The sequence below is a fragment of the Passer montanus genome, unplaced genomic scaffold (genome assembly GCF_014805655.1).
Source record: "Passer montanus isolate IOZ18808 unplaced genomic scaffold, ASM1480565v1 scaffold23, whole genome shotgun sequence".
Lineage (NCBI taxonomy): Eukaryota > Metazoa > Chordata > Aves > Passeriformes > Passeridae > Passer > Passer montanus.
The window spans coordinates 9,371,567-9,393,339 of record NW_024366926.1 but is presented as its reverse complement, the minus strand read 5'-3'; the positions used below and the strand labels follow the sequence as shown (position 1 = coordinate 9,393,339).

Genomic DNA, 21,773 nt, shown 5'->3' with positions numbered 1-21,773 from the left:
AGAGCAGAAAAACCTCTGTCTTACAAGGATCTAAGCAAACTGTTGGACTGAGGAACAGAGTCCTGGATTTTGGTTCTGCGGCTGCAGAAACTTCACTCTGGAGTCTGGATGCCAGTGGGTTCAGGGGCAGCTCTAGCAAGAGCTGTGAGAGCTGGGATCTGCAGTTGCCAAAAAATGAATCTGTTTGGCAGGAGTCTAAATGTTACCCAGTATAAGATGCAAACTTTGTGATTGTGTCATGTTCTAACTAAAGTTTGCACAAAGATAATTGAAACAAAGTTCTATCTTGATCCAGCTGCCTACTGGCAGTCTGAGGGTAACAAGTCAGAACAAGACCAAAACGAGCAAAGGCAATTAAAAGTACCTCATGCCTCATTTAATCAAAGGGAGACATCTTGTCTAAAATCTTTACCCATGCAAGAAGGCTGAGTAAAACCAGACTGGGTAAAAATGCCTATAATTCCACTCTAAATCTGCTTCCTTTTGTGCTTGTGGCAGGACTCTTAAGTGCACATTCATATGTGAGTTTATCTCCCTAAAAGGAGGCTGGATAAAAAATTCAGATCCCTCTAGGGTACAATCTGTAAAGCTCTTATACAGAAGAATGAGGTTTTGTCATTGGCTTTGGTTTAGAAACTTGTTTGTTACGCAATTGATCGGTGACCGGTAAGTGCCGCATAATTCCCGGCTGGGGAATGCTCGTTAAGACACCGGGGCACTCTCGTCAACACCTTGTCACTCGCCACACAGCTCCGAAACCATCAAAGAGAGCTGAAGGGAGAACAGAGCGAAGCTGCAGAATGATCCACACTTCTCAAAGGTCGTGTGTGGGTGCCCGAATGGAAGCGCACTTTGAGGAACAGGAGCCGCACAGGAAAGAAAACACTATGGGCCTGAAATGGGAATTCGAGTACAGTTTTGAAAAATTTAAACCAAGTGAACACGGGAGGCTCTCACCACATTTCAGGACGATGGTTTTGTACAAGCCGGCGCAGTTACTCGACCGCGGTCAGTAAAGTATCGCCGCAGGAAACACTGGGCGCACTCCAGCACCCAGCCGGGCGCTTCCCGATCCCTCCCTCGCCCCTCCTGGCGGAGGCGCCGCCGCGGAAACAAAGGGCGAGGGGGCGGGCCGAGCGGGAGGAAGGCTCGGAGCGGCAAGGCTCGGCGGTGTCGGCGTGCAGCCGTGCCTCGGTGCACCGCGATGTCGGGCTCGGAGCGGCGGCCGCCGGCGGGTGCGTGTGCGGCGGGGCGCGGGGGGAAGGGCCGGGAAGGGCTGGGTTCCTGCCGGAGCCGGCGCGGAGCGGGAGCGGGATGGGGAATGTCGGGCCCGGGGCCAGCGGGGCTGCCCGGCCGGAGCGCCCGAGCTCCCCCAGAGCGCCGGGAGCGCTGCCCGGAGGGGAGCTCACGGGGAGCGGGGCTTTGCTTCTGTCCTTTCGGTGAAAAACACGTTCCCTCTCCTGTGAAAATGAAAAAAGCTTAACAAAGGACAATAGGAGACAAGACCATAGAGCAAAGGCTATTACGGCCGGGTGCGTATTGGCCCTCAGGCAAGACTACACTTACCTTCGGGGATACTCCTCAAATCAGCCATTACATCTATTGCATCAGCCTGTCGTGTATTCGTAAACAACTATGCATAGTAAACTTTTCCCCCAAACTAGTTTACGGATTCCATGAACTGTTCAGTTTGGGTCTACCTTTTTAGAGAATGTGGATTCCTTGGGTGTGGTTTTAGTCCATTCTTAACACCTCCAGTTTTTAGGCCCTGCTCCACACTGTCTTCAGATGGTGAGTGCTGATAGTTGGCACATCTGTAGCAGGTGTCTTCTTTATATATTCAGCGGATGTTATCCCATCCAAGCAGGCATTTTAACACAAGCATATTATAACAGCTATTTCACTAAGCTTAATTAACAACAGAAAAAAACCCTGTATCTTTATTACAAAGTTGCTTTAACATTACACATCTAAAATCCATTTAATACTTGCAAAAATCCAGTATTATAATATGTATGTATAACATTTCCTTCCTGAGGAGGAGGGGAACGGGGAAGGTGCGAGGCAAAGGCCGGCCAGCGAGGAAATGGATTTGCAATGCATCCAGGGCACGCCGCGCAGGGGAAAACCCCTCCGGCTCCCGGCACGGCCGCGGGACAGGGAAGCGGGAAAGGTCCCAGGCGGGTAACTGGAGGGCAGGAGAAGTCAGGGCAGCAAAACTGGAGCTGGGTTCCCGGAGATGCAGCTTGCCTGAAAGGGACTTCTTTTGTGTGCCATCCGGTTATTTCTAAGTGCTTTGCCCTTTGGTGTTGATGGCAGACCTGATGAGACAGAAACGCATCCAGGGATAGATGCTGTGAGATTCCGGTGTAACCTAACCCATACCTGATTTTTGATTCCTTTGAAGCAATCCGTCTTCACAAAATTAAAGACAAGTAGTCCCGTTGGTATCAACCAGATTTTAGAACAAGCTTGTTCCTGTGTAAGACAGAAAACTTTTCATAAATCATGATAATTCAAATAGCGTATTTGTGAATGAAGCTGCGATACGAGAGCGACAATGAAAAACCAAAGACTAGGAAGTTACTAAACAGGATTAAATTAACAGGAAAACCATCTTTCCTAGTTTTCTGTCACCCAGGAATTCTAGTCCTCCTGTGTCTACATTTTCTGTCTTAAACTTTGATGACTATAAAATTTAATGATCTGTTTCAGGGGGAGTGGATCGCAAGAACTTTTGTCCTCTATCAATACATTAGTTTTGCAAAAAGCATTAATAATATTTGAAAAAGAGATGTGAAGAGCTAGTATTGTATGTGCAAAGTAATTTGCAAAATACATGTACATGTGACTCTTTTTATAATTGCAGGCCATGTCCAGCTGGATAGCAGACCTATATTACCCACCACAGGTACAGTGTCCTGTACAGTTCTTATAATGTGGATAATGTGGTAGTTAGTCTCTACCAGTAGTAGTAGTAGTGATTTAATAGCCCACTGAGATGCTTAAGTAAGAGGAACAAGGATTTTAGCCTAACCATCTGCAAGTCTGTAGTTCTGCACACTCCCAAGATGTACATGTTCCTTGTTGTTCCCACATTGTTACTTTTATGTCCATTCTGTATTCGAGGTACTTAAAGCCTGTAGAGTTCAGTAGAAGAAAAAGTTTCAGTCTTGCATCTTCTCAGTTGTCAACAGCTGTTACACTATCTACTGTGACTCCTGTGCTGCATCCAACCCCAAAGAGAATGCTCAGCTTTGTATTAGCAGCATTACTGAAAGAAAAGAAACACCAATATATTTTTAAGTTATGTAAGATTTTTACTGTTGAGTTAGTCTCGTTTAAAAATACACCGAGCTAGTTAGTTATATAAAATCATAATCTCTGAATATGTTTATATAGGTACAGAGACACAGACAGATAGAAAATATTCATATCTTGACCACCTGAAATTTAGACTGCTGGAGTCAGAACTTCCAGAACAACCTCCAAAAGCTGTGGGTGCAGACAAAAACTAATGAGGCTGTTTACCTGCATGCCTACTTACCTGATGTGTGAATGAGCTTTTGGCTCACATTAACAGCTAAACTTTAAGGCTGGATGCATAAGTTCAAATTGGTTTTGTTTGTTTTTAATGAATGAGTTTGTGGCTAAATAACTTTTTGATTTCTCTAACAGATGGAAATGAGAACATCACAGAAGTAGATGCACTCACTATAAGGTAAAGTTCTGGTGGCAGTAACAGAGATGTCCCAAGGGACTGAGGTCAGTGCAGGGTTTTCTGATTTTTGTTAAGAATTTGATAGAATTATTTGATTCAACTCCACCCACTTACAAAGCATGTTTGTAGTTTTAGCTACACCAGCTGCAGATGTGAAGGCATGTGGAAGGGACCATGAGGAGTGTTCTCTTTTTATTGTAGGCAATGTGCAAAGACCATCACAATCTAAGAAGCCACTGGACAGACTAAGGTTGTAACACAGGAATGTATTCCTCTGGAAGGAGGGGAAATGGACCATGGAACAGTGATTCCATGAAAGTCCAGAAAACAGTAAACTACCTGCCTGATAACTTTGCCTCATCCATACAGCTGAGTAGAGAAAGACCTATTTAGGGCATCATCCTTCAATGGTCATTCACAGGACGCAGTGACCAAGCTGTCCAAAATCCCCACTAGCCATGCACCTAGCCAAATCCTAAGGAAGAGAAATTGCCAGAATCTGAAAAAATTCTGGTACAGGTGAAATTGTTCATAATTACAAGGCTAAAATTTATAATCTTTGCATTTTATCATGTTTGATACTCAGAATGGGAAGAATGTGATAAAGCACCCAATTTCTCTTATTGGTTATCCAGCCCACATTGTTAAATCTCCCTGACTTTGAACAGTCATCCTAAATTCCTGTTCTCTGTCTGAATTCTTATGTATATGTTACAAAAATGTGTTTCATTAAGGGGATTCTCATAACAAAGTGGAGAAGCAGAGATAGTCTACAGGTAACAATGGTAATTTTGCTGTGAAACAAAAACATTTGCTGATGAAACTCTGATCATCAACATCTGCAGGCAAATATTCTAAGCAACTTTCTCCTGTAATTGCACCAAACCTGAATATTCCATAGCATGAAAGAAAGTACTAACATGGCAGCTCTGACCAGAGCCAGTCCTAGGGCAGCATGACCTGGACTATCATTCCGTGTACCTCGAACTCTGGACCTGTCTATTGCCAGCGCTGCTGCCAGAAGTGTTTCAGTTTCTGTTTTCTGCACCAATAAAACAAAAGCAGAAAAATTGTCAGCTTTGTCTTTCTAATTACAGCCATGTCAACACTTAGGGTCTTTTGGGTCCACAGCCAAGTCCAGAGTATGCTGTCACACATCCTATGCTGTGTTTTGCTCATAAACCAATAAAATTGCAGAATGCTACTCTCAAAACACACAGGTATTCTATGTGTTTGTTGCCATAATAAAGTCCTCTACTTAGAAGCTGGGTTGGTCATTTATTCCTTAAGACCTTCGTCCTTCAGCTTCAGGATTTTGTGGGCTGGTTGCTAAAAACTTAGATGAACTTCTCAACTTGTCAAATTAAATTGTCATAGCTTTATGGCTTTCATTTCATTAGGGTAAGTAACAAACATTTGTTCTCCTTTTGCAAGATACACTACACTTAGCACCTCATCCCCAGTGTATAGTCTATTGATTACAGTGCAGCACTTGATTTACTTAGAAAAACTTGAAGCAAATCACAGACAGCTACAATTCCAAATAAGTACTTGTGTACTATCCAATTACGTTAATATTTAGCTAAACACATAACATGGAGAATTGGAGCCATGTCTGAAATGCACTGTTATGTGCCTTAACTAATGAAACGGGCTCGATTACCAAAAATGTTTTCCCTCTGTGGCAGCAGACAATCACTTGATCCTGCAGTGGAGTACAAAATGAACCATCAAAGAAGAGGACTTGCATTGATCTTCAATCACGAGCACTTTTTTTGGCATTTAAAGCTGAACGACAGACGTGGGACTATGGCAGACAGAAACAATCTGAAACGCAGGTAAGAAACTTGGTTGCTCTACTAACCCTTAAAAAATCTGAACTTTAGAAATCGTGGTCAAATTAAGGAGTTACCAAAATCTTGTGTTTAAATAGAGACCAGAAGATTTTGCAGACATAGCACCTATGCAACTTGAATGAAGAAAGCCATAATTAAAAAGCTTCAAGGCACATTTTTTTTTTAGGTGACAGAAACTGCTGGCATAAGTCCTGTGAGTCCAGAGCTTTCTTTGGACAAACTCTTGGAAGTAACTTTAGGTGTTAGACCTGTACTTGACAACAGTTTGAATTCAAAATCAACTTTAGTAGTTTTCTTCATAAATATGCACAAGAATATTAATTCCCCCACAGGAAAAGAAACTGAGTTGGTAGCAATTGATACATAATTTGAGCAAAAATTTTACTAACACTGATCTGTTCTAACAACAGTTTGACAGACCTTGGGTTTGAAGTCAGACTTTTTGATGATCTGAAAGTAGAAGATGTGCAGAAGAAAATTTATGAAGGTAAGAGACTGTGTATTGGTTATATCTATTGCAGCAGAATTCCCAGATACCTTTTCTTCCAACCTCTCCATTCATCTTATTTAAAATAAATTTTTGTGCACAAGCAATTTAACATTAGAAGCATGTAAAGGTTAGACTGAAAATTATTTTACTGCAATGTAAGTGAAGCTTCAGTGGAGAGAACTAAGTCTCTAAAAGCTCTAAGATGGTACGTGCAGCTGGGAGAAGGTAATTACATTCTTCTTTTTATGGTTAGGGCCCCTTCAGCCAGGTTGAATCAATGCACATTGAAATCCCTACAATATGGCTTTTCCTGAAAATAGCATCCATTTGAAAAATGACTGACTGGGGATTCAAGGATATGATATGAATGTACAATATTTTTTAGACCTGAATATGACCTGGATATGACTGTTTTGTCATTTAAACACCACTCGACTATTTCAGCCTCTAGGGAGGACCACAGCAATGCTGACTGCTTTGTGTGTGTGTTCCTGAGCCACGGTGAGGATGGTCACGTTTATGCATACGATGACAAAATCAAAATTCAGACAATCACAGACATGTTCAGAGGAGACAAGTGCCAGAGTTTGGTAGGAAAACCAAAGATATTTATCATTCAGGTAAGATGTCTGTTTCTGAATTCAGTGAAGTTAACACTGACTTGTGTCTTCCTGCAATACAGCTGTCAGTTTTCCCGATGCAGCCTTTCCACAAGGCTTTTAAGACTAGGATTCTTCTCTTTTTATTAGAAACCGTATTGTATACTAACAGCTGTTTTAATAAGTAATTTTACAAAAAGAAACACAAATTAAACATGTGTCAGATAGACTGTCAGTGTGTATTTAATAGCAGACAAGGCAGTACCAGGGTTTTTTGCAGCCTCAGCTCAGTTCCTATTGGTCCAAGACTAAGCTGATAAAGCTATCTAACCTTTGTATTTTCATTGCTTCCTTCCAGTTTCATTGCTTCCTTCCAGGCAAGTCCCTTTACTTGATCCTCAGTGAAGTTGGATTTTATGTTTGGGTTTTTTGACTGCTTTCTTTTTTTTGTGGGACTTTTTGGTTGGTTGGTTTTTGTGGTGGTGATGATTTTCATTTGTTGTTGTTGGTTGTTGGGTTTTTTTGTCTATGACCTATACTTGGCATCTCTGTAGAATCCAAAGAATCAAATTAAGGTTTTATTGTCTCAGGAATACTGTTTCTGCTCAGTAGTCAAAAAATGACCATATATAATCTCCTATTATTTTCCTTGGTTCACAGGAGAATGAAAGTTGGGACCTCAGGAGGTCTCTGGTCTAGGCTCCTGTTCAAAGCAGAGTTATGGGGTCAAACCAGGTCATGCAGGGCTTTATCCCATCTTTATCCAGATTACAATAAGGAAACTCATATATGAGCCTGGCCTTCAGCATATTGTAACTGTAGTAGTTTACAGAGTAATTCTAAGTATGACCTTTTTTTTTCCCAAATGCAAGCTTCCTTGTAAGGGTACGGGGTTGCTGCAAGAAGCATCATATTGTTAATTCACCCTTCATTAGGACTCATTCAGATTTCTTTTTTTTTTTTTTAACCTGGTGCCAAAGATGGAAAAAATACTTTCATATTTCAATTGTAGTAAGTAATACTTGGAAACATTTATGATATATACTCATCAAAAAGCTAATTAACTTAGTTCATCAGCTGAGATCTTTTCCAGCACAACTGGCATAGCAACTACCTCTGAAAATCAGAAGAAACATGAAGATGAAACTTTATCACTGTAAAGAAGATTCTTTATGTTTTTCTTTTTTTAGTGGTAGTTCTGAAGTAATGCTCCTTTCTATCTTGTGTGTTTTCACCTTGTTATCCTCCATGGAATGTTTCTGCACCACTGACAATAGTGGGATCACTACTGACTTCTCACAAAAAACCTTCCCTCAACAAACACACTTGAGACTGCACTAAGAGCAGGAGTGTAACAGCATGTAATGATGGCTGTGCTTCAGAGCAGTAATTCAACACTGCCTTGCCAGTAAGGGAGGCAGTTCTTCCTCTCTGCTCAGCAGTGGTGAGGCTGCCTCTGAAGTATTGTGTCCAGTCCTGAGTTCCGCAGTTCAACAAAAATGCACTTACTGGAGTGAGTCCTGCAAAGGGCCACAGAGATGATTAAGGGACTCTGGGGCATGTTTGATGTGAGGAGAGGCTGAGAGAGCTGGACTGTTCAGCTTGGAGGAGATGGCTCAGGGGAATCTTACCAATGTTCTGAACACCTGGTGGGAGGGAGTAAGAGGGAGACAGGCTCTTTTCAGTGGTACCTGAGTGACAGGTTAAGAGGCAACTGGCACAAATTAAAACACATAAAATTTCATCTCAACACAAGAAAACATTTTTTTTACTGTGAGGTTGGTCAAACACTGGAAGAAGTCACCCATACAGACTGTGGAGTCTCCACCTATGAAGATCCTCAAAAACTGACTGGACGTAGTCCTGGACAGCATGCTGTAGCTTACACTACTTGAGTCAGGGGGCTGGACTAGATATCTCAAGAGATCCCTTCCAGTCTTCGTGATTCTGAGATCATCTTTGAGCTTTCAATGGACTTTGTCCCCAACGTTTTAAGGGACAGAGAAATAAACGTGTCTTTCTGAAGGCAGAGCCATGGTAATGTGGCACACCTAGTTGAAAGAAGTGCCTCTGGTTAGTGTCAGAATTATCCTATTAACAGTGAGCTCAGCAGGGGTGCAGGCGTAACACACTTCTCACCAACAGGCCTGTCGAGGCGACAAACATGATGATGCAGTCATTGCTCACGACTCAACAGACAACAGCAGTGAATCCCCTGTCAATGAGACTGAAGTGGATGCAGCTGGTGTCTACACTCTGCCTGCTGGTGCAGACTTTATCATGTGCTACTCTGTGGCAGAAGGTGAGTTCTGATATTTTACATCCAGTGTCTGTTACTTCACTCTAACAGCCCTGAACATGTCTTCATTTTGCAGTCCAAAAAATGAGAACAGTTCCATGTAAATCTGATTTACATGTCTGTTAAGTAGCAACTTGTCTGGGAAAGCATGTTATGTGCTAAAGAAGAAGTGAAAGTAAATTATCAAGGTGCATTAAATTTGCCAAACAAAAACATTGTCATCAATCTTGCAGCTGAGCTGCCTCCTGACAGTCAACATCCATCTCTTTTCCAGGATTCTGCTGGTTTAAAAATTTCCCTGCACTACATGGCTGTTCTCTCCAGTCCCCCCATGTATGTTGTCCTCAATCCCATCTGCTCTCTTATGAAGTAGAGATGCAGTCCTGTAAGCTACCAGTCCCTGAATCATGTTGCTCTTAGCTGAGCACCACAAGTCGTACCAAAGCCACTTCCCATCTACAATTTGCAGTTTAATTGGCAAAGTAAGACTTAGACCCATTAGTAAATTCCTTACAGATGGTAGCTGGCAAACAGTGACTCTCATAAATATTTTTCTAAGAGGTTACCACTACTAACATTTGGATGTAATTTTATGCTCTTTTTCTACTGTAGGCTACTATTCTCATCGTGAAACTCTGAATGGCTCCTGGTACATCCAGGATTTGTGTGAGACCCTTAGGAAGCATGGAGCTTCCTTGGAGTTCACAGAACTTCTTACTGTTGTTAACAGGAAAGTATCATATCGCAGAGTAGATATGTGCAAAGATATTAATGCTATAGGGAAAAAACAGATTCCTTGTTTTGCCTCAATGTTAACTAAAAAATTGTATTTTCATCCAAAATCTAAGTAGATTATTTAGCAGTGATGACTATTACCTCCTGCAGAGCAAAGAATACCATCTTAGTTGAGGAGACATAATATTCTGCAAGACTGTCTGCAACATCACTGGGATCAAATGTTACAGTTTGTATATCTAATAGTTTCTAAAATCTTGAAGCAGTTTTAAAGTTAGAATTACACCAGGGAATTCATCTCAGGGAATATGGGAGAAGTTGACTGGTGCCAGAGTATTAGAAGGTGCTCAGATTTTATGGAAACTGATGCTCCAGACTACTTTTTTCTTAAAAGCTTCTTGCTTGATTGCCATCTAACTATGGCACACTTTACTATTTCCAAAACATTTCTAAATGTTCTATTAGATTAACTTTTCTTGCTCCTAGAGCAGAGTTTACAGGGAATATGGTTTGTAGGACATCTTTTTAAATATGCAGACAGCAGAATCCACAACTTTTGTAGCTTTTTTGGGCTTTTAAAACATTTTAAAAATTTTCTTGCAACACTAAAAAGGAACTTAATTCCTTGAGTACAACTGGCATTAATACAGGATTAATCAAATAGGGTTGATTAATAAAGGGTTTCCTTTTACTTGAATAAAATTTATGCTTGGGATACAATTACAATTTGCCGGTGCTTTGCATCCTCAGGAGAAAAACAGCAGTAATGAGACAAGACCATGTACAGTTTGCTCAGGGCGAGCTTGTCTTGTCCATTTCTCTAAAGCTAAAGCTGCTGGACAGCTCTAGGCAACTCTCCAAAATATAACAGATGCAAACCTTCATGCTTCAGGCCTTTAAGTTGCATCAGGCCTCCTCTTGGCCATGGAGAAGATCAGCCATACCTCTGGCATTGTGTACATAAAAGTGATGGTGCATGGTCACCACAGCATTGTTACTGCTGCAGTAATTGTGGTACTGACTTGAACCAAATAATATATATTTTTTTAGCATTATTGTTCCTCTGAGGATCAACAGGGAACTCAAACTGAGCAAAGTGTCTTAATCCACTTTCCTGGGAAAAAATAATTGGTTTACTGGTTCTGCTTTAGTTAAGTCTTTCCATATACAATGTTCTGAGTCATAAATGCTGTATCTTACTACACCTTCTTTCAAACAGGTGTATAAATCATGTTATGTTTGAATGTTTTGATAAATTCTTTTAATAAAATGTAACAGTGAAACATAAATGATTTAATAGCAAGTTTGAGATACCTTACTTTTCCAGCTCTAATCCACTTTCCCGTGGAAAAAAAATAATCGGTTTACTGGTTCTGCTTTAGTTAAGTCTTTCCATATACAATGTTCTGAGTCATAAATGCTGTATCTTACTACACCTTCTTTTAAACAAGTGTATAAATCATGTAAGTTTGAATGTTTTGATAAATTCTTTCAATAAAATGCAACAGTGAAACATAAATTATTTTATAGCAAGTTTGAGATACCTTACTTTTCCAGCACTATTTACTAAGAAAGCTTAATTGTCATGCTAATCTAAACTTCATCTATGGTGCCACAAATAGTCAATGCACAGACCAGGGAAAAGGAAACCGTAATTTCAGGAAAAAAATCTTTACTACTCCATGCAGAAATTATTATCCTATGACTACTGTTATGTTATAGTAAATGGTACTAAAAAGGCTGTCCTTGTTCTGTCATTTTACCAGCAGTAAGAATTACCAGCCTCCATTGTACTAGTGAGATTTGACAAATATTTAGAAGAACTTTGCTTTAGCAGTTTCTTAATAGAAAAAAGAAAAAAAACCCAAACAAGCAAAACAAACCCAAACCAAAGTAACCAAAGTAACATCAAGTAAGCAGATAATTTTTAAAGCTATTTATTGCAACTTTTAAAACTTCAGTGGTCAAAAATACCCAGGTGCTATGGAGTAACTTAATGTTCATATCAGTTTTGAAAGGGCATCCCCAATATACACAAAACCAAAGTCAGTCCTTGTCGTTGATTTCCTGGATGGGAAGCCTCAGGTGCAGAGGTTGGCGCAGACGCCTTAGGGATTCTTCTGCCTGCCAATGAAAGAGAGAGGGAGAGTTCATCCTTCTGCAGCCTCTGTTTTCTGCTCTTTCACACATGCACTGTCTTTTTTTTCTCAGAAGGCACCGGTCTTAGGCAAGGAACCAAACCAATGACAGACCTGCTCAACTCGTGCAGTCTCCAGAGAGAACATGAACACTGCACATCAACCCACTCACCCACACCTCAAAGGATTATTTTCCTGAAATGACCCTTTAAAAATCCATATCCCCAGGCCACTGAAAAAGCATCAAACTCTAACATTACGTCAATTATGGCCCATGAAATTACACCCTGAACTATGGGTTTTGAGCTAAAATTAGAGGTAGTTTCCATTTTCTTTTGTAAGACATTGAACACAGGGCTGTCAAGATGGGATGGAGGAGTAACAATTGAGGAGTGAGAGATCTGCTACAGCTATTTCATAAAGGCCACCAAATTTCTCCTAGGTGTATACACCACCTTTTCCATCCACACATATTCTGTAAATCTAAGTCTTTTACCAATGGAATAAGGCTATGATGTGAAATGCTGAACACTCTGCATGGCAATCTCCTTCCAAGGAAGGGAGGAGATTGGCTTAGCACAGCAGTGCAGCAAACATACTGTGCCCAAAATAAATGCAGCTATTGTATCAAATGGCCAAAAATGCAACATTAATTAGAGTATGCAAAAAACAGATGTCATGCTGATAAACTGACTTGTTTTAAATTAAATTCATGGAGGTCTCCCTTTCTGATGACCTACAGAAGTAGTTTACACATCAAAGGCAAGTACTGTATGATTATCTGAACAGCTGTAACTGGCCGATAAGCAATGCAGAGTTTTGATAGCAAGCCTCAAAGGTCAATTTTCTGTTAGCTGAGAGTTTACTGGAAATGTCTTAAGCCAGAAGTTGTGCCATTACTGCAGGACTGCACTTAAATACCTCTGCTAGGTCGTCTTTCAGCTTGTTGTATCGTTCCACGTTGAAACGCTGCTTTTTGGATTTGCGGTAGAAGTAGTGGAGGAACTGCCTGTCCTTAGCTTGAGGATAAATGTAGTCCTGGGGAAGGAAGGAGGACATGGATTTGTGGTTAGCAAGGAAACTGAGTAGAGGTCAGCAGATTGGAAACTCATCCTGTTTCCAGAAGACTTACCTTGTCCAGCACCTTTTGTAAAGAGGCTACCTATGAAAATCTGCTCTTACAGGGGACATAAGGGCTTTTTAAACACACAGTAGGAGTCATTTCTATCATGTCTGAAGAGATTTTCAGTAATAATAAAGACACAGTATGATCTTTGTGACTGGAGCCACCTCAGGCGATGGAGTCTACTTCCAAGGAGTCAAAGAAAATTCAGGAACTACTTATTGAGGACTTAACTGAAAGTCTTAAGCAATGGCACAGGCAGCTGTTCAAAAAGGCCAAGTAGTAATCTCTTTATCTACTCACAAAAAGTAGGAATGGTTTAGACCTTCTTAAAAACCAGTCAGAAGGAGTAAAAGCCATATTCTGAGCCAGCTCTTCATAAAAACAGATACGTCTCCCCTTTTCACTGAAGGAATCTAATTTCCCACATGGTCTATAGATCTACTGGTATAATGGAAGAAAGTACTGGTTACTCTTCCACATACTTCCACAACAGAAAAAGTTTTGCATCATAGAAAGTTCAACATCAAGATGTTCACTTTGAGAGTAAAGTACAGAGCTAAAACGGGAAAAAGAAACATTTCTCAAAGTCTTAACGGGATTTCAGAACAAGTCTGTATTGTGAAGCTAAGTTAAGATCTGAGCAAACTTTCTGCTTCTACACAATGCCTGCCTCATTTCAGCTGTCCTAGATTTACCTCCATTCATTCTAAATCATGGAAAAGCAGTCAGATTATGAAGAGTGGAGCAATAATATTTTTTCAGGCACTAAATATATTTCAGTATATTTCAGTAATGCAACTGCAAGAGTTCCAAACAGTTTGGTACCCTGCCCTGTATATACACAAAGTCCAGCAAATAAAAACTACTGTTGGGGTGATTTGCTGATGTAAGGCAGAATTCACAAACTGCACAGTACAAGCAGTTGCTCTTCCACTACTGCAGTGAGCAAGGTGCCATTTGTATGCAAAGTGATCCACAAACATTTTAAAGGAGAAACTTCTTTCCTCACCTTTCATTCCCTAGGTTATGAAATCCTGCTGACAGTAGTTATGCTCAGTAGCTGGCCTGCAGTTCATGTGCAGCAGTACCTGCTTGATTCTGCAAGATGTAATGTTTGTACCCAGCTGCATTAGGGATCAAACAAGTCCTTGTCTGATGGCAAGGCCACTTACTGAATTCTGTTTTCATCAGAGCTCAAACATTGTGATTTGCAGACTCAGTTTTCCTCCGTTTCCACATTCCAGACATTTAGAAGACAAGGACTCACTCACCTGCTTGGTAAGAACGAAGTAGGCGTAGAAAGCCATGGCGCTCCCGTAGGTGATGAAGTATGTGACTGGCTCCATGATGTCCCACGAGTAGACCCACCACGTGAGCCATGCCAGCGCTCCTCCCTGAGTGGACATCAGGGCTAGGCCAACCCATAAAAGCCTGGAGGTTTTTGCATCTGCACTGTCCATGATTCTGGCTTTCATCTGAAGAAAAGAAATGCAGAAACCCGTTCAAATAAACATGAGTGCTCCTCTGATGAACAGCTCCTCAACTATGCTTTCTTCCCCTGGGCTAGATCCTTTCTCAGGATCTCTTACCAACGCCTCTTAGTGACTTACCCTGCAGAGAAAATAAAAGCACTGAAGTCCAAGGGCAACCAGATCTTCTTGCCACTGTGCACCACAAATTCCTGCTATTAATCTCCCCTTTGCTCTACCAAGGATCTATGTCTGTTTGATTTCCATTTACCATTCAAGGCAGTGCTGGGTAACACTCAGCCTGGCCCTCATAAAGCAGGAGCCCTGCTGTCCACTACCCTAAGCCAGGGATGGCAACCCTACTACTGTGGTGTTTTGCTGTCATGGGTATCCAGAACTCACAAAGCAACAGGTGACCTTCAATGACATTTCAACAAATGGCCTTTCAATCTCAGTACTAGCTATGTTCATGACAGCTTTCTCCAGGTGTTGTGGTTTCTATCCCATTAAGGTCCACAATAGAAGAAAAATAACTGAATTGAAAATAATTTGCATTCTACCTGAGTTGACCTCGTTTACATAACAAACAGAAGAAACAGAACAGTCACACCCTAGCCATTCATTTTCTTCTGTCATAGGACTTCTGATGAAAGGAAAAGCTTTTGAGTTTTAAAAAAAAGTACCCCCACTTTCCAACCTGTTCAAGAGGAAGTAGCTCTCCTTTCAGATGGTCCAATTTCTGTAGCAATTCTCTCTCTTTCCTGATCTGGTGATCTTCTAAATGTAGAGCCACAAACAGTCTGTGAACCAAGGATTTGATATCTTCCATTTCAGTAGCATGCTCACTACTCAGCTTATCTGAAAAGAATATATTTGTCATATACACCATTTGAAGAATACACCCTTCTTCATTCTCTCCCCTCCTCCAACCCCAAAGGCAGGACCATCCAAAGGTAAAAAGACAAAGCCAAAGAGAAACGCCTTTCTCCCAGGTCCCAGTTTTCTGAGACTTCCCATGCCTTTCACTAAATGAAGTGAGATGATCAGTTATTAAGGACTGTTCTTACCTTTCACAGGAGGTGACACACTGTATGCTGTGTTGTTGATAACAAGCTTAAAGTCATTCATCAGTAAGACCTCCATTAAGGTTGCATCAGAGACCTTGGTACCATCTGCAGAAGAAAGATTTCAGTTCCAGTTCACTTATCATGAGGAGTTCTAAACATCAGCAGATAACCCTGTAGAAAACTGCTGGGGTTCTTCACTAAAAATGTTTGGAAGCAACTTGAGTTTTAGAGCTGGCAGATAATACTAAACAGTCAGGAGGAACCCCGGGTGTGATTCTTGGGGCTGTCCTGTGCAGGGAAAAGAGTCGAACTTTGATGCCCTGAAAAACCTTTTTTTTTTTTTTTTTTCCAAATGCAGATTGACATGAATGAATGATACCCCACAAATGTTACATGCAACTTTACAGTTCCCACCAAAAAGGAAAAAAGGAGCTCTGGATTAATTAGCATGTAACAGTGGCTGCCAGGAGCACATTGGGGCTCAATAGCCCAAGAGCGCCCAGAGCCACACACCACTGCTCCTGGACACATCACTGTGGCACAAGGGTTTGAAAAGCCATGGACCAGCTGCCCTGCAGTAGCTGTTAGAGAAGATTCTCATTTTCTATACACAAAAAGGGCACCCTCCCCTGCCCTTGCCAAAGGCTAGGCAGCTTTCCTCCCAAGATGAATAACTGAACAGGCTACAAAATACCAAGAGTTTTGTATGTAGATATTTGTCACAGTGCTACTGCCTTTTACATGCAACTTTACATCACACATCCACTACAGAAAGGCTCCACAGTCAACTCCACATCTGCAATTACTTGTTCACCAGAACCCTGTTCTCAGGCCCCATCTGACGAGGCTTAGACTGCTGAACTCTGCAGGCAAACGCCCCAGCTGGCTCGCCTGCCCACTCTGTGTGGGTAGCAAAGCAAACACAGAAGTCAATCACTTTCAATCCAAAATTGTAATGTGCCTATCCACTCGTTCCTTTTTTCTTTTCCAGTGTAATAAAACATCAAGGCTCATTTGCATGTCCATTATTAAGGTGACATTTATAACTCTTTCTATAACATTTAAAGGAAAAATGCTTTTCAAAAGAAGTGCCAGACAGGCTCTTTGTTCCAGATGTTCTGAATACACCACTGATGTATTAACCTGTGCAACCTTATATTAACTGAAAAGAAGTTTTGAGGAAAAGGAGGTATTTTATTTTAGAAAATTCCTCACAGGCTTTAAGCAAAGGCTACTTTATAGCCTTCTGTACCTAAACACCAGTGTTCCAATGTGGACAAAGAGTCATTTTTTTGTCTACAAAAGGTTTGCAGGATGAAAATCAAATCCACAGATAATAAAAGCGAGTCATCATACACAGCACTGATGACTTCAGTTAAGGTTAGGTTCCATTTAATGGTTAAATGACATAGAAGTATGTCTACACTAAATCAAGGCGTCATAATTTTTCCTTAATAATTAATGTTTAAGTTCAACTCTCAGTACCTGACCAATAGCTTCTCTTTACAGTATCAGTTTCCTAATGAATTAAACATCTCAGCTGTTCTACAACATTACAATTGCCTGGTACTTCACAAATACAGAGCAGGGAACTATTCTGAGACAGTGTTTTAATCTAAGCATTCCCAAATCAGAGGGGATGGGGGCGTGTTTAAACAGATTAGACAAGTTGAAAACAATTCAAATTCATCTCCACTTTGCAATCTGCTTCTTGTCCATGCCAGAAATGCCAGACTTGTAGGTTTCTTAAAGGAACTACCTCATGCTTCACAAGTGACCCATGTTTGCACTGAAGCAGGAATAGTTAGCTTTTGCTGACATAGCAGAGAGGAAAGCGATCCAGCAGTGAATCCCAAACACTCCTGTCCTGGATGCCTGCACCACAGCTGTACCCCAAGGTTAACTGCTGCCAGCACAAGTTCTGCCCCACCCCACTAAGAAATCCTTAGTAGGGAAAAAATTCTGTGTTAAGGGGAAGGCCAGCTGCTCACAACGACCATTTCTTATAGTGGTTTCTGAAGATAAAGAGTCTTTTAGGAAATTATCTTCAAGAGAATTTACTGGTTTTGCTCCCTAGCAGACACTGTCAAAACAAAGCAAAACAAGACCAAAAATAACCCTACACCAAAACTCCTGTGTACACAAAGCTCCTGAAGCTCACATCCACACTGGGATCCACACGGATCACATCTCCATCGCTCCAGAGGATATAAACAAATTGCTCTGTGGGGTATTTTCCTGTTTTCCTAAATGTGCCCACAAAGGAAAATAAAACAGCTTCTCTTAGGTCTGTGGCTTCCTGACCTTCTGGGAACATCAATCTATTTTCAGTTTCTTTAAAAGCCCCTGCAGTCTCCAGTAAGTATCAACCAGAAATAAAAGAATGTTATGAATCCACCCAGCTATGAAACTGGACCAGCTTTCATTGACACCATTTTCTCTTCTGCTTATGTGTTACCTTCTGTTAAATAAATCTTTCCATAGATACGTAGGTATCCTTATTTTTCTTTCTTTGTAGGAGTGTGAGTGGGGAAGGGGAGAAATAGATGCTTTTAATTAGCCAAATTCAAGTACCTACTCTACCAGATTCAGACAAAAAAAACTCCTACATCCCAAGTCTAGTTTTAAGATTGAATCATCCTCTAGTATCAGGACAGGGGTTGCAAGAACACTGCCAAAATAAAGACTAAGTTTTCCTGGAGGTAAAATGGAGAATAAGGTTAATTCAATATTAGTTTTATCAATGGGCAAACCAAAGAGACAAAATAGAAGAGAACAGTGAGCAAAGCTTGAGAAAATTATCTGAAAACTTGGGACAATGGGATAAACAGGATATTACAAGGAGGAAAGGCCACACCAATGCTAGAATACCAGTTACCCTTTGACCCTAGTAATCAGTTTCCTTCCAAGCCAAGGGCCCTGAAACTCCAGCTGATAAATAAAATTTCCTCAATGTCTTAGAAAGCTATCCTTTGCTATTGCACACATTATCTGGTTGCTTAGCTCTTGAGTTTTTCATACACAAGTTTGTATCGTAGTACGGCAAATGGATTCTTTTAGCTTTTGGTAACACTGAAGAACTGGCAGGCATCACATTCAATAGGTTGTCTTTTAAGAATGATCATGGAGGACAAGGAAAGAAAGAGACATCAAGGAAATCAGGAGGCACTTACTCAAAGACAGCATTACAAGGAAAAACTAATTGAAAAAGATAACAGAGGACACTACTGGGATAAAAGAAGAGTTCCAGTAATAGATCCAATTCTGTATTTTTAATCTGCCTTTTCAAGAGGACTTAGTTATTAACACTGAAACAACAATAAACCTTGGAAGCATTCAAGAGGTACTCCAACAACAACCTGACGGAGGACTGAACTTATGCCCCAGAAGAGAAGTACAGTCTATTTGAAAAGAAGTGCATTTATTTCAGGGAATAACAGAAATACAAGATACCTGTTGCAAAGACTTCAGCTCTCTCAATTCCTTTATCTTCTCTTTGCACATCCTGCAGGAATGCTCCTACAGTGGTCACTACTGGCTTGACAGTGAACTGACAGCGTTCACTTCTTGTGGGCAGCATAAGAGTTATCACAGGAAGACCATGTCTGTAATTAATAGTTACTTCTGGAGGGGTAAAAAAAGGAAAACTAAGTGAAAAAGTTGCATTGTAGTTGTAGTTTAATGTAAAGCTGTTTTTAAAACACAGGATAAATAAGAAAAATTGCACAAAGCATTTCTAGATTTAAAAAAACTAATATATTATTTCTGCTTCTGGAAGATATATATGAAACCATGCAACTATTGTTACCTCCCAGACTCTCATAAAATAAATTAAAAGCTTGTAGAGACTGATGGAAAGGGGGAAAAGTTGCTTTGAAAGCTTACCATCAGATGGCACCAGCGTGCTGTAAGGTGCTCCTTCCCGGCCCCTCCAACCTCCGGTGTGCCTCCAGAGCCCCACCTGCAGCACCGACACAAGGAAACTTGCCTTTAGAATAGTCAGGATGTAAAGTGTACCTGGTTAAAGGCAGCACCCAGCCTGTCATGGTGATCTGCTTCCGTGTGATCTGACATCAGAGGCGTCTGCCTGAAGAAAAACCCCTTACTTGGCAATTCTATATAAACCATCCTTATAGAAAGTATATCTTTTGCTAAAGGTATTATGGTATTGCCCATATAAAAACTTTTTGTCTATTGTGGTTTAATTAACTCAAGGAAAAAAGAGAAGGGGAAGAAAAGAAAGGAAAAAATTTGCAGTGTTTCTGAAGTGCTTCATGCAACTCTTGCAATAAAACTTTTTCTCTCCCCACACAACAGCAACACAAAAAACCTCTACCTCGTGGCGCCTAAAGGCAGAATTCCACAGTGTAACTTCCAACAGAGGGCATGGCTTCAGTGAACACTCACTGCTGAATCGTGAACAACAATCACAAATAAAATAATAAGGGACTGAGGTCACTACCTGTTGCTTCATAGTTATATACTGTATACCAACAGTATATAACTATAACTGGCTGTTGAGATTTGTGCTGCTAAAGGACAGTAACAACAATACAGCTTGAAGATCTTTTATGTTTTAAATCTGAATGGCTGTTTCAAGCCAGCTGCAGTGAGTATCCTCTGTGCCCTGGGACAGTGATGACAGCGGGCTTTTGAACCTGCAGGGTTACATGCCAAAGCTTACCCCTTCCAGAGCCACTGGGGAGAACCATCAGTACACTTCAACACAGTCATCAAAACACAGAAGACAAACTGCTCTGATTAGACCCATTACTTGAAGCTGTCCACCCAGGCTGTGGAAAGTGTCCTTTGTACCCACAGCTAATCCCCCTGCACAAGGAGAGGGACCGTTTTATTGCAGTGATTCCACAGAGCAGATGTTATTGCTATAAACTAAGAGGAACAGGTAAAAGAAAGGAAATCACATCCCTGACCAAGCCAGTTACAAAAACCACACATGGGCTGGACCAAGGCCTGGGATTTGAAATATGATAGCTGGGGAAGGTGGAAAACAATGAGATGATAAGGATCGATTTTCCCCCAGTGAGCTTTATAGCTCATCTTTCTGAAGGCCAAAACATTTCAGAGTCTGCAAGATAATATTCTTTGACAAGGCAGGAAAACAAAACTGTAAACGCACTATTCAATATGCCAAACACTGCTCACCACATTCACATGATTTATTTGTTTTTAAAGAAATACAGCCTTGGCTGTCTGGATAGGAATATGCTATTAGGTTAAATAAAAAGTCATCTATAAATGAATTTGTGAGTTTCAAAGATGCTGACACTGCGCTAACTTTTTACCTGGAACAAGCACTTTTCAGGATTTAAAGAAAGTAAGTAATTCTAGGTGTTTTCAACACTGAGAAACTTGTGTGTTGTAATCTTCAGAGATCACAGTCAGAAACCTAGACCAAACAGCAGAGTATCTTAAACACAAAAGTACTGCTCAAAGAAAGGTAGACAGTAGGAGCACAGGAATGCTGACAGCCACCCAGAGCTAAGGATGCATCTCTTTCTTGGGCAGAGCAAGAGATCTTCACTGGAGCCAGGCAGGACACAGCCAGTTCACCAGTCCTCATCCCATTTGCAGGGGGCATCTGCAACCACAAAACACAGCCTAGAGCAGGGAGACAGCCCTCAGAATATAATCTGCTTTGGAACAGCATGCAGGAAAACTCAATAGCTTTGAACACAACAGGAACTCGTTTCTTCATGGGGAAATAAAGGGATAAAAGGAACTGGCTTTATTATATACACTTAAGGTTTAATTTTGCAACCAATATCTAAATACTTAGCATCCAACATGCTCCAGGCAATGAACTGCAACCTGCCTTTATTTGAAGGTTACCCAAATTCCCAACAAAAGGAATGAATTATATACTTATAGAAGAAACAATGCATTCAACAATTAATGCAAATTAAATATATTAATGTATCAATTTAAAATACCTATTAAATCACATTTATTGAAATAAGATCTTTACAGTAGTTCATTCTATTTTTCTTTAGATTTTGACATTACCATTCATGATCCACTGAAGGAATCTCTATATACTGGTTTGGATGTTTGATCTGTTTTGGTTTGGGTTTTTTTAGATTGTGTCTAAATGCAGAGCACCACTTAAAATCACCTGCAAAGAATAAGAAAAGCAAAAGCCATAGAGCCATGGAGTTGAACTAATTTCCAAATAATTAACTCTTTCCGTATTAGCTCTAGGTTGATGAATTGGGAAGCATGAAGGGCTGGGTTAACTCTCTCCTTCTGTTT

General features: G+C 40.7%; 2 protein-coding genes across 3 annotated transcripts in view; one reads left to right on the top strand and one right to left on the bottom strand.

Moving 5' to 3' along the window:
* The first annotated feature begins 595 nt into the window (after positions 1-595).
* On the top strand, positions 596-11,219 carry CASP6 (caspase 6). Of its 2 annotated transcripts, none has more exons than XM_039710659.1 (8): positions 596-1,235; positions 2,870-2,911; positions 3,679-3,721; positions 5,410-5,559; positions 5,988-6,064; positions 6,512-6,687; positions 8,812-8,968; positions 9,578-11,219. In XM_039710659.1, exons 1-8 carry the CDS (start codon positions 1,205-1,207, stop codon positions 9,814-9,816), a joined length of 915 nt encoding a protein of 304 aa, XP_039566593.1. In that variant the 5' UTR covers positions 596-1,204; the 3' UTR covers positions 9,817-11,219. The 2 variants fall into 2 exon arrangements, with proteins under 2 accessions (XP_039566593.1, XP_039566594.1); XM_039710660.1 differs by having other exon boundaries at positions 634-1,235; positions 5,413-5,559; positions 9,578-9,816.
* A 394-nt stretch (positions 11,220-11,613) lies between these two features.
* Positions 11,614-21,773, bottom strand: part of MCUB (mitochondrial calcium uniporter dominant negative subunit beta) — a 38,982-nt gene continuing 28,822 nt past the window's right edge. Inside the window, exons 2-8 of the mRNA XM_039710658.1 lie at positions 19,386-19,461; positions 18,954-19,124; positions 15,501-15,605; positions 15,131-15,291; positions 14,236-14,439; positions 12,760-12,876; positions 11,614-11,824 (exon numbers count right to left, since the gene is read on the bottom strand). Of these exons, the coding sequence (XP_039566592.1) occupies positions 11,747-11,824; positions 12,760-12,876; positions 14,236-14,439; positions 15,131-15,291; positions 15,501-15,605; positions 18,954-19,124; positions 19,386-19,461 (912 nt within the window). The 3' untranslated portion in view covers positions 11,614-11,746. The remainder of the gene's footprint in view (positions 11,825-12,759; positions 12,877-14,235; positions 14,440-15,130; positions 15,292-15,500; positions 15,606-18,953; positions 19,125-19,385; positions 19,462-21,773) is intronic.

Excerpts from the sequence above, each read along its gene's own strand:
- CASP6 (XM_039710659.1), top strand. The coding sequence starts at position 1,205 with ATGTCGGGCTCGGAGCGGCGGCCGCCGGCGG. Across the intron at positions 3,722-5,409 it reads GTAGATGCACTCACTATAAG|CAGACAATCACTTGATCCTG; the intron begins GTAAAGTTCTGG and ends CCTCTGTGGCAG. Across the intron at positions 6,688-8,811 it reads CAAAGATATTTATCATTCAG|GCCTGTCGAGGCGACAAACA; the intron begins GTAAGATGTCTG and ends TCTCACCAACAG.